The following is a 13,281-nucleotide window of genomic DNA, read 5'->3' on the forward strand; positions in this document are numbered from 1 at the left end:
CACCGTCGATATGGTGTTCGGTGCCTATCGTAGAGTCGGCTCCCCAGTGGAAGTGGAACTGGTTGAACTTGTAGACTCCGGGCAGGCCCTTCGCAGTCACAGTCGCGCTGCTGCCTCCCTTAGGGGCAACCAGCACTGCAAATATGTTTTGTTCGTTCTCCGAAAAGGAAACCACGGCCGTACATGCCTAATACCGTTAGCATACGAGCGCTGCATGAGCGAGCACAGTCTACAACATAAGTTCCCATAGCAAGAGCGTTAAAGAGTCACTAAAAATCATCACTAAGTCAGTTTAGACTGGTATAGCAGCAGCAACAGCAGCGAATGTTATGAGTCGCAGCAGAAGCGGCGGCGACACTGCCACTTCTGCTGCTGATGATTAGTTTAGCGAGCTGCGCCATGAATTCACTGCGTATGTGCCGTTCTTCGATGAACATCTCGCCAACTTGGGTCACTGAGTATCTGCCCGCAGTGTGCGGCAAGCGAGGTAACAATACTCTGCGTTCGCACGCATCGGCGCGCCACGCATTTCGGAGGCCACGAGCAGGCTTCGCGGCGGCGGCCCTAGATGGCGCCGAGTGTTCTTAGGCGAGCGCATAAGAGGAAGCCTGCTATACAATAAACGCCTCATATACATAACTCGTTTCGGCCGGGGCAATACGTTGTGTCGCTCTATATTGATTCAATGCTAACCGCATTAACGCGTTACCGTAGACAATCGTGAGAAGGGTCCGGCCGCAATATTTTTCTCTCTTAATGTCGACTAAAATATCGGCTACTCCTGTTTTCTCTCTGATCGACACCGCTTTCTTCCTGTCTCTTAAAGTTACACCTAAAAATTTTTTTTTCGTTCTATCGGTCGTTGCGCGGTCACTGCCCTGTTCTCAAGATTCTTCGTTAGCTCCAAGTTTCTGCCCCATATGTTAGCACCGGTAGAAAGCAGTCATTGTGCACTTTTCTTTTCGGCAATAGCGATAAGGTGGCGTTCACGATTTATATAATGCCTGCCGCATGCGCTCCATTCTATTTTTATTATTCACAATATATACCACTTATTATTTGCCATATATACTGGTAAAGCACATGATTTCAAAACTTTAATTTTATTTAATATCAGTTGAAAACGGCCGAAATTGTTACTGGCGAAAACGAAGGTCAAGCTAACCCTTGTTGAATTTCACGTCGAAACCTCACCGCCTGTATATCTCAATGTGACGTCAGAAATTTGAAACTATTCTTTTCGTACTTGAGGCCTCTACGGCGCGGGAAAAGTTATCAGAACTTGTTAGGTTGGGTATCCGGTCCCTTTGACATGTTATGCAGTTCTTATTTGCCGGCAAATTTGAGTTGACGGCGTCGAAGTTCATGACGTCATGGCAACTGCGTGGTGCGGCAACTTGACGGTGGTGTCGCCGGCGGTCTTATTTTTTTTTTCGTCCTTCATGACCACACCAAGCCTCGGATCTCCTGACAATAAAACCATTTCGCCATTGCCGAAGCGTAACCTGCTATTAGAGCTTAACTTTTTATTCCGCTTTATGTCCATATAAAGAGGCCATCTGAACATCTGAGACCGCACAAAATGTTTTTTTTTCTTTAATATATATTAACAGTTACCGGGTGCGGTTCTAAGAGAATAGTTTCGTAGAAAAAAAAAATTTCACCGACGATTAAAATACTTCCTAATGCGAAATTTGAGCGCAGCTCTGTACGTGTTTTCATTTCGCTATATATTGGCTGGCGCGGACAATCTGTCTCGTGCGGCACGTTGCAAACGGAGCGAAGTGTGGCGCGACTGCCTCGCTAATCGGGAGATCGCGAGAGGCAGCGCGTGCATGGGTGAGGAGGCGTCGGCGCGATTCACAGCAGCCGCCGCAGACAGACCTCCGCTAATGTATAGCACTTTGTTTCCATATATGGTATCGGTGGTGTCGGCGGTGAACAGACGACGCGCGCTACTCTGGCACCATCTCGTAGCCCTCGTGGCCGCAGAGCCCGTCTTGCGCGGCACTGCGCCTTTCTTCTCACGCTTTCGCCATACCCTCCGCTTCCGCTTACTCCTCGCGCTCTCTTCGCTATCGCCGTCTTTCATCCCCCGCTGCGCTCCGCGTTCGCTCTTTCATCCGTCGCTGTGCTCGTTCGATCGGTTACGCCTATATATATGGACACCGACGCTCGCCGTATGAACGGGTGCCTGCGCTCCCCCCCCCCCCAAAAAAAAAAAAATTCAGGGCCGTTCCCCTGTCCAGAAAATGGGGGTAAGCGAAGCTTGTGGTGAGACGACACTGTCGCAGACGTTCCACTTCGTTTGACCCAAACTCAGGGTCGGCGGCTCTTCGCTGACGTTTGGCATCAACATCGCGCTCCCGCAGCCCGGGGTCCGCTACTCTTCACTGACGTTTCTCCTGGGCTTCGGAAGCCCTCACGCTAGAATCGGATGACAAGCTTCGCTTACCCCCCTTTTCTCTACAGGGGATCGAAGAGCTGGTGATTTTATCTCTCTGGGTCTCACGTATGACAATGGCCAGGATCGGCCCACTTTTCAGCGTTACACCACCACCGCCGACACTTGTGAGCCTATAAATCTTCGCTTAAAAAAAGTATCGCAGAGAGTTGTGTACGCGATTAGTTTTCCAACACATTCGGTGCAAAATTCCGCTGTCATTCGCCACCCAAACTACACAACCCGTGTTGCATAGTTTCTTCTCGTGTTTTCATTGTCTTCTCGCGTTCTTGTACTGTCTCCGAAAGCAAGCAGTATAAGTACTCTCTCATATCCAATACTTAGAAACGTACTAGCGTAGGCCCGACCAACGAAGTATGCACCGAAGGCGCAACGTGAACGAGCCGCCGCAGTGGCAGCATTTTGCGGATACTGTATGTCACTTACCTGTGTGACCGTTGTTCACAACGAAGGCGTCCCACAGGTGTTTTTCGTAGCCTGAGTATTGGAGCAGGCCCAGCGAGTGGTTGTAGCTGGTTTCGTGTGTTTGGATGTTGATGGGCGACTGGAACTGGCCGCCACACTGGTTCATCCCGCCCATGCGAAGCTCGGCCCACTCCTTAGTTCCTGCGCGGATCGGTGGCGGTTACGAGGACACGTGACGGTGTACACTAAGTCCCACACGCGGCAGTTTTATAAGTACAGGAAGTGTTCAAAAGGTGACGTACGTTTTATGGAATATTCGAATGGTGAAATTTTCATGGCGAACGGAATATGAATACTCGAGAATAATCGGCTTCGAATATCAAATAGGCTGTAATATACGTATATCAACTTGGTTGACGTTTAAATTTCTTAACTTTTGGTGATGATGAGTGTTTCCAAACCATGCTTGCAGTCCTTACTTTCCGGTTCGTGATGATGTACCCAAGTTTCATCTACAGTAGCAATTTGCTGTAAAAATCCATCTCCCTCGCGACGATAACGGGCCAAATGTTTACGAGAGATGTCCAACCTTTGTGCCTTATGCTGCGCTGACAATTCTTTCGGGACCCACCTTGCACACACTTTCTGAAAATTTAGCCTGTCGTGTAAGATGGAATACGTTGAACCATGACTGATATGTAAAGTATTGGCGATTTCTTCCACTGTGATTCGTCTGTTTTCCATCACCATACCCTCAATGACTTTCAAATTGTCCTCAGACGTTGACGTCGATGGCCTGACCGATCTTTCCTCGTCACATAAAGATGTTCTTCCCTGTTTGAAACGCTCTATCGATTCGTAGATCTTGCTTCGCGTTAAACAACTGTCACCATACTGCGCTTGCATTCGACGAATAATTTCCGCAGGTTTAACACCTTCCGCAAACAAAAAGTGAATCACTGCCCTCATTTCCTCCTTGGTGCAGATCGACATTGGAGCTGTCATGTTTAACGGTCTGCTACACTCTAACGACTAACGCGGGAATAAGAGTGACATGTTCCATAGAAGTGTTGCCGACGACACTAATTCAGTGCTGGATACAGCAGTGTTACCAAACCCTAATGCGAGAAATTGCAAAAGTCCCTTTACTTTCTGACTTCCCCTCGCATACATAATCATACATACATACATACATACATACATACATACATACATACATACATACATACATACTCACACACACACACACACACACACCACAACACACACACACACACACACACATATATATATATATATATATATATATATATATATATATATATATATAGCGTGAAGAGGAATGCCCGGCGCTGCTGCCACATCGCCAGTCGGCCGGGAGTCGAGTTTTGTTCACATTATATATATATATATATATATATCGGGTCGGTGGACCGATATTTCAAGGGTCGATATATTCAAGGACCGATATATTTGAAGGGTCGGTGGACCGACCCTTGAAAAAGGTCGGTCCACCGACCGAAACTGTTGGGAAAATAATAAACGCTTGGCCCATTGAAAAATCCAGTTACTACTAATATATATATATATATATATATATACTGTCGCTGTTCAGCCCGAACAAGAGACAACAACAGGTTGAACAAGACGGCGGATCAGCCTGTTGAAAAACCACCAGAATAAAGACGTCTTCTTCGAATTCCCTCTGTCCCACTACACGGAGTCCGTTAAAAGCACATATCGTCATCGTCGTCTAAATGTCTACATAGAGCACGCGTCAATATAATAATCTATCTATTTATTGCGACGTTTGTTCGTTATTTCTTTCTCTTTCTTTTCCCTTTTTTTACGTTATTGTTCTCCCTGTCCTGGTTGCCCTATGGTGTAGTGCTGCTGACTAGGCCCGGCCACGGCGGCCGCATTTCGATGGGGGCGAAATGAACGAAAACACCCGTGCTTATTTAGGTGCCGTCTGTCCTCCCCACTAGGCTAAGAACTGCTTATTCCGTCTATAGTCGCGCTGAGCTTCGCACGTTGTCGTACGTATTCGCATTGTCGCGCTTCGCGAAGTCCCGTGGCTCAAAAATGAGCGGCATAACCTAACTCGGTATTTTCCACCTCGACGCTATAGCAAATGTCCCGGGTCATGTGGCACGACGCTCTATATGTCACGACAGCACTAAGTATATGCGCTCAACAACAACAAGCAACGACTACGACGACTACTAAAACGACATCAACAACACATCAACAAAGACAACAAGTGCGCCTTCGTTTTCGTGGTAAACAAAGACAACAACAACGACTACAAAGACGAGAACGACGAAAACAGCATCAACAACAACTAGAGTACCTACCGTGGGGCACTTTATTTTACGTTTATTTTTTTTTTCCTAAGTTTATGTATATGTCCTCTCCAAACATGTGCTATCATTTAGTTGCCAAATGCTTCGTTTTGCATGTTTGCCTTTACCCATTTCGGTATGTTGTTCGGTGCATGTTTCAATCCATCCAGTGTGGACAATCCCCCTCGTGGGTACGAGGCATGTTTTGAGGCAACAGCAACGACAACAACAGTGGGTATGAGCTATTCGTAGAGGAAAGACAAGCAACCAATCAACAATGATAAAAAACAATGAAGTAACCTGCTTCTTAGTTCAAACAATAGTTGTAGGCTCACATCAGCTCAGAAAAGTGCGTGCCAGTGAAAGTTTTTTTTTTTTTTTTTAAACGAGGGGAGACAGGACAGGAAGGAGCCCAGCTTCGTGTACTCTGAAGAAGATGCTTCATCTGTATGCGGCAGGAGAACAGCTGCTGAGTGCGCGTCCGTCGCCGTCCTCAGTTACATCATCTTGTTGATCGATCATATACATCTAAATATAAGCAAGTCTGCTGCTGCGGATGAGCTGCGACAGCTTGTCTTTGTGCATGAGGGTATTCGAGCGCTAAAGTTGGTCTAATATCCCCAAAATAGCTTGTCCCTGCAATACGTATTCTTTTTTTGCTTATTTCGCTCTAAACGTTCACTCCTACAGCTCTTAGTTTTCTTCAGTCTGAACGCACTTGCGAGACGGCAGATACAAAAGCAAAGAGACCGACAGCCCGCGGCTTCGCATGAAGCCTTTCAACGAGCATTGCAGCAGGCCATAGGGGTGTACGAATATTCGACATTTTCGAATAACAAAATCAATATTGTCCTAGTCGATTCCGTCCTCGAATTGTATAGTCATCTATTCGCAAATACGAATATTTTTCGGATAGTTTTTGCGAATACTTCGCATTGTCGAGTGTGCAGAATCAAGCACGACTCCGAAACGAAAATGCGATAACTTTTAACCCGACCATAGTGAACACATCGATGTTTCGCTCAGGGAGCCAGACTGTTTTTAGGTGAAGCCGCGGTCGTACACACTCAAGTTTATTTCACATAGGACATTCGGCAGTACGTGGGTATTATTTGATGCTATTTATGTGCGCTGCACCTGTCTGCTCGTTTTGAATTGCATCTGAATACGCCTCGTTGCAAACTTGTTTGGTTTACTAGTCCCCACCACCTGACGCGACCTGTATTCCAACAAAAAGTTAATCATACATGTGTGCCTTTTTTTTTTTTCTTGTTTGCTATGAAATCACCGCAAACGACGCGTAGTTTCGGTTTTGTATCGAAGGTATACCTAAATGCTAACGGCTCGCAAGGTTGCCCTTTATGCCCTCTGAAACGAACTGCTAAGCTGTTTAGTTCATGATTTAAGTTTATAAATAGGTCCTGTCCTTCTCGTACGTCTTCCTTTTGCTGTTCTTGAGATTATATTTCCAAAATGTATCCTGATAATGAACGGATGTGAATTACCAGTAAATCTGTGGTTACTCGGTGGTTAGCCCGACTCGATAACCAAAGAATTACCGCGATTCACTGATCTGAACTACCGCCTGCAGTAGTTCAGATCTAAGACTTCCCTGAACTCATTGCAAACAGTTTTTCTATTCCTTCTGTATAGCTACGTGATTGACTCAGAAACATATGGTCACTGAGTTGTTGTTGTTTTCTTTTTAAATGTGGCACCTACCAACGAGAGTGGATCGGCCAAGGTTGGCACTGGAAACAATATGAAATTACTTTCTTCCCACTAACTTAATGTTAATGATCACCAATACTAAAGAAAGCTCAGCCTAAATAATTGTGATCTCGGCGCATCAATTTGTGCACTTCATCGTCGTTGTCATCATCACCATGCACTTCCCTTTAGCCTCCTCCACCGCCATGTGCACTTAGGTCCCCTGCAGGACAGTGACCTCTCAAGTCACGCCCGTTCCTGTGTCATCCGATGTCGTTCAAGACCAAGTATGCAAATAAAAAAATTCACAACACTTGCCTTTCGCTCCGTAATGCCAGTCGATGTCTTTCTGACTTCCCGCTGCCAAGAGAAACAAGAAAAACACGAAAAAATGAGCACGCGAAAAGAAGAAAAAAGGTAAACGCTTCGCAATTACGTTAAACGACAGGGAAGGACGTTTCAGCAACTTTCACTCGCAAATACGAAACGCGAACGAAACGGCCCAACTAAAAAAAAAAAAAAAAAAAAGTCACGGTCATGAGCACCGTGAGATAATCATTAGCACCCGCCTTTCATCGTCCGTATTGGGGCACCCATGTGACACGGGCACCAAAAAACTCACACGGAAGCTGCTTATGGCCTCAAGTGGTGCTACATGGACATACTCAAGACGATGAGCGAAACGAGAACAAAGGGAGAGCAGGAGCCAACGTTTCGACAAGTGGACTTGTATTCTTCAAGGCCTTGAAGAAGAAGACAAGTCCACTCGTCGAAACGTTGGCTCCTGGTCTCACCTTGTTCTCGTTCTTCTCATCGTCTTGAATTTCCATCTGCCGCATTCCCCGTGTTTTGAAGGGGACATACTCAATGGCATCACACTTTAATTAACGCTACTCGCTGAATAATGCGTTCTCATAACTCATTCGACCGCCAAATGCATACTCTCGCTTCCAATGTTAGCAGTTACGTACATAATAAATTACGTTTCTGAAGTAAACTAAAACCATTTTACATAAATACATGTCTGTAGAATGCCTTTATCGGCATTTATTGCCCAATATTTTTGTTAGGTGATATTACAGTTGCGAACAAACAGCATTCAGTGCGGCTGTCATCACCATGGTGTTTATTGCAATGAAAAATGTGCGGTGTTATGATCGGCCTGGAATTCGACCTCTCAAGAATGGGAAACATTCCAGCTCGTTTTCCCGTGTTATTTCCCTGATCCCCGAGAAAGCGTCACCCCCGTGGCCCCCGCCACGCCCTGAGCACGGATAAGCAGCAGGACACGAAGGGGAGGAGGTTGTCGACTTCACAACCTGACAAGGGGATACGACACTGCGCTGAACACGCAGGCACTGACACCTCCATGGGCGGCCCAACCAGACTTCTGACTACCACAAGTCTCGAGACCACGAGAAGTGAATGACCCTTTCAATCGGGACCTCTCCACCGATTTTATCGACTGTACGCGAGGGGTTATTGGCCCTCGTGTTAGGCAGAACCGCTCGAGACGGGGAATGAGTCACAACCATGTACCATTGAAGTGAATACATTCTTTCTATGCATATATATATATATATATATATATATATATATATATATATATATATATATATATATATCCTTACGATGCCCGCCTTCGCCGCCGTCTCCTGATTCTTGCGGTGACGACCCACCTCACCCAGTCACCTCTCCCAGTCAGTGGGTGAGGTGATAAGATCCCGCGTCGAGATCTTACCAATGGGCATCAACAACTTTAGAAATGTTCGCATCAATAAACTCCTCATCAATCAGTCCCAGCAGATTTGATGCCCGTTGCAGTAAGAAATCAATTAATCATAATTACTTCACTCAAAGACGTATAATTGACCACAGTGATCAAATGCTGCTCCACGAAACTAATTGAACAATTATTAAAAAGTAATGAATTGCTTTTCCTCGCAACTTATTCTTAATATTGCTCAAAGGGAGCAAATAAAACAAGTCGGCCTGATTCTTTCAGTGCGTCCTCTGCACCCCTAATTCACACTGTTCATCATCACTAACATTCACTTATCAATGATTAATGGGTCATATCACCGATACTGGCCACCCTGGCTTGTCTTTCTGAATATGCGCATCCGCGGGACTGACTGTGTAGAGCACGAAGCGCATGCGTTCTACAGTATAGTCACCGCCAAATTCAATTTCTGAGGTGTTAGAGCTAAAACTACAATCTGATTATCAGGCATCCCATTGTGAGGTCTTCTGAATAATTCTGACCACATGGGATTCTTTAACGTGCACATAATGCACATTACACAAGCGGTTTTTGCATTCTGATCCCATCGAAATCGGGCTGCCCGGGCCGGGATCCAACCGGCGACGTCGTGTTCAGCAGCGCGGCTGGTCTACACATGATAAAACATGTCTTAAGTAATGTAACATCATTCCACATAACGTATGTCTATTAATTAATTTAATTAAATGTCTTGCACTTTCAACCAGATAATTAAATTTTCGAATGACATTGTGATTTGCAAACTTACTGCGCTCACGGAAACTACGGCGTTTGTTACCGCTTAAAATCCACGTGTAGCACGAACTTACAGATCTAAATCCGTTAGGAAACGTAAAGGTACAGTACGCTCAGTAGCATTAACCTCGCTCTTGCCTGCAAACACAGGTATCATTAGTACTCACATGCGCCGATGACAAGGAACCACCAGCAGCAGCAAAGAATCCATGTAGTGAAACCCTTTCGCTCGTTAGGAGGAAAATCCATGACAACGAAGGTACTCCTCGCTCGACACGATACCATTCGGCCAGCCTCGACGTCTGAGTGGGCCCTCTTCCGCCAGCGCGCAAGGGGCCTGACCGTGTTTTTTGTCTTTCGGTTTGTTTTATTATTACTATTTTCTATCCCACGCGCGCCGCGAACCTAACGCATTCAAGCGAGGCGGCACTGTGAACCAGTCTCTGCGCAAGAGGCAAAAGCAAGAGCCTATTTGGACCGCAAAGTAGCACGCAAGAACACCTAAATGACAGCCGTTCGTCCGCTGCACTGTTTTTTTCCTGCGCCTATGCAGCTGCTTGTAGGCGCTACGCAGAAAATTTAAGGGTCCGGAATGGACGGGAAGAAACAGAAACGTCGCCGCAATTTGCTTCTGCGCACCGCCGCATAAGCCAGGCTCAAAACAGATGCGCAGTGGAGCGCTTGTCAACTCCTTTCCATCATGCAGTGGGGACCGTTCTCAAACGACGTTTCAAAAGCAGTCCACAGGCCGGCGAGCCAGCCCCTTCTCGGTAGTTGCGCGCAGCAGCGGGGCGACGCGCTTCGTCTGCTACTTGCGCGACAGGAAGTAGTCCCGCATTCGGTCGCCCGCGCAAGTTTAGCGCAAGCTTACCGTCGCTTCGCCAGCCGTCTGAAAACGTCTCATCGTCTTGCGGTTTAAAACTTAGACCGATAAACAAGCCTGCATACTCTGAGATACGCATCGCGGCGGAGTTCTAGAAATAGTGCGCCCTATGGGTGGCTCTGTTAAATCAGATTTCCAGACGGTTTTAGGCACGCGAATTGCCGACCACGCTATTCCTTGTTCGTCTGCGTCCGTTAATTCTAAAGCCCCTCATTCTTTCGTATATCCCCTTTCCCCGCTGATTACCTCGACAGGTGGTCGCACGCTACAGTGCATGCAACTATGTTCCCGAACAAACGATCGGCCGCCCCACTTACGTACTTTCTATTTTTACACTCGGACCGGTCGTAGTTGCTGGCGATGCCTTTGTTTCGAGAACAGCGCGCACTGTTTTCTTTTTTTAAGCAAGACGTCCGAGGCACTGCGCGTATCATTTCAACCGGTAGCCACGTGCGGTTGCGCATCAAACCTTCGCCATCAGCCTTCGTCGAACGCCCGTCAACTTTAAGCCCATTTGACGCCTTTCAGCTAGGCCGTGTGTATACAGATGTATTGCGCTCCCGCCAAGTCATTCGTTATAGCGAAGGCATGCAAGAAGCAAGTTCCGTAGAATCAGCGAGAGCGCGAGAGGCGCTGCAGCATACGACAAGCGGTTGCAAGTGACTTCCTAAATTACTGCACGCTTCACGTCACCTTAACTACCCTCCCTCGTAACTTCATCGCTTCCACCTATGCATATAGTTCCACTTAACCACAGGTGACGTGAAAGCGCACGTTTTCCGTGCAGCAATATATAAAGCTTTGTTTACGTTTATTATTATTATTTTTTTTTTTGCTGCGCCAATATTTTCAAGTTACAATTAGCTAAGTTATGTCGAGGACGGGCTCCAAACTGCCCAACTGCATTATAGCCACCCAAGAGCATCTAAAAAGTTGATGACCATAACTTCATTAATTACGCACAAAACTGCGAAAATTGCTCCTTATCTAGAGGATGCCAATTTGCACACTCGAATAGCGATAACGTCACCGTGATTTTATTGTTACAATACCGAAAATTTAGTGCAGCTCAACGGAAATAAGGAAAGCACCCTGTATGTACGCTTTTCACGTTACAATGGAGCGTTCTTAGATTAACGTTGACTGAGGCACACGCATTTGTAATGAATACGATATTTGACGATTCCTGCAGGCGAGAAGCAAGCAAGCGGCTTCAGTGAAAGGCACGCAAAGAAAGTGCGTGGTATAAGCTGTAATGGTATACGTCGAAGGTACACGCTTGCTCCACTGATTTGGATAAGCACCAGCTATCGAGTTAGTATACGTATACCATGTGGAACCAGCCGATGCACTTTATACAGCGCTGTGTAACGCGGAAATGGGGCACTGCTTGGTTTGCCCCCCCTGATGACGTCACGATTATGTTTCCTCCACCCGAATGCCATCTTGTGACGCTAACGCAGGGCTACAGTTGTTCGTACCGCAGCTGCGTACAGCAAGCGATGCGACAGCTAACTTCTGCCTCGTCGCGTGGCTGCGCATCAAATTTCTCGGCGACATCCGAGAGTCGGCCGCTCCGCGAATCTGAAATCTGAGCCGATGTTCAGACGGACAAGTGTTTACAGCATTGGTCGCAAGAGAGCGATCGTAGGTCGCTATGTTATGTCGTTTGCGGATCAAATTGCCATTATCTTTTGTTCCAAAAAAGCGTGCTGGCAGATGCAGTGGTCCGCGTGCAGAAATAAAGGCATGGAAGTTAACCAAGGACGTGCCCGTATGGCTATTTCCTATACATTTGGGGAGGGGAACCGATAAATAAGAAAATAATAAAAAAGAATAAAGACGCAGTAAGTGTGAAACGCTGTCACCGATGAGTGTTCGGTAACAGTGAGAAGCGTTCGTACGGTCCATACGCCTTCAAGAAGCGCAATAGGGATTTTAACTTGTTGCCGTCAGTGCCTGCAGGAGGGCTTAGCATACGCGAAGGTCCCAGGATATCTTCCTCCGAGAGCGGTCTTTCATCCAAGGGGCTGAGATCTAAAGATTGCAAAGTCGATCGTCAAAGGATAGGGCAGTGGCAAATAAATAGGGTGCTCTAATGTCTCGTCACATCCTCAAGAAATATGCACACGGCACTACTGGCCATTCCCATTAGGAATGAATAGGCATTCGTATAAATGCGACGCCCAACCACATTCGACACAAATAAAGCTGTTTCGCGACAGGTGAGTCCTGGTGGCAGACGAGGTCGCAAGTAAGGGTCGAGATAATATAAGCGGGAGTTGGTGAAAACCGGTGAGTTCCATTCAAACTGCCGGAGCTTTCACGCCTAACCTCGCGCAGAGGCTAACCTTTCGTCCTTTAAATAAGCCACTTTTGTATGTAACCTAATGTATTCAGTTAACGACCTCTACGGCAGTTTCAAGGGTGTCGTTTTCGTGGTCTAGTGAATCGGCAGGTACATGTTGTTCTGCCGGCCTCGACGGCCACGCTTTACTGCCGACTCTGTACTTCAAAGTGTGAACTGCAATTGCCTGGCTATTTAGGCCGGTGCACATGACTGACGTTTCCTAGTACGGACGAAGCATCGCTCGAAGTCGCCGTTTCGCGAAAGCTATCGAATTAATGACTAACTAAATAAACCTTTATTGCAAGGGGGTGTCAACCAGTGTCACCGCACGTGCGGTGACACTGGTTGGCAAAAAACAGTCGCCGCCGGCTTTCTGCGTGGTGCAGTCGCGCTTTAGTTGGTGTAGGTGGGCCCCACGTGGACGCGTGTTTTTATTTCTTGTATTTATCTTTTATTTTTACGTGAACCTCCACAATTCTCGTGCCAGCCAGAGTAGCATTAATGTGTGTATGAGAACATCGGCGTGTGGTAAACTGCATGATGAAAATGTGGCGACGCTGGCCTTTTTTTTACTTGCGAACATGAACCACTTGGGTGGTGGTCTGC

General features: G+C 46.7%; 1 protein-coding gene across 1 annotated transcript in view; it reads right to left on the minus strand.

Moving 5' to 3' along the window:
* The window catches only part of LOC119446467 (carbonic anhydrase 7-like), an 18,834-nt gene extending 8,659 nt beyond the window's left edge, over positions 1-10,175 (minus strand). Inside the window, exons 1-4 of the mRNA XM_037710901.2 lie at positions 9,610-10,175; positions 7,243-7,284; positions 2,891-3,070; positions 1-135 (exon numbers count right to left, since the gene is read on the minus strand). The exon at positions 1-135 is cut by the window's left edge and continues 17 nt beyond it. Coding sequence (XP_037566829.1) covers positions 1-135; positions 2,891-3,070; positions 7,243-7,284; positions 9,610-9,727 — 475 coding nt within the window. The 5' untranslated portion in view covers positions 9,728-10,175. The remainder of the gene's footprint in view (positions 136-2,890; positions 3,071-7,242; positions 7,285-9,609) is intronic.
* Between the last annotated feature and the right edge of the window lie 3,106 nt (positions 10,176-13,281).

The sequence above is a fragment of the Dermacentor silvarum genome, chromosome 3 (assembly GCF_013339745.2).
Source record: "Dermacentor silvarum isolate Dsil-2018 chromosome 3, BIME_Dsil_1.4, whole genome shotgun sequence".
NCBI lineage: Eukaryota > Metazoa > Arthropoda > Arachnida > Ixodida > Ixodidae > Dermacentor > Dermacentor silvarum.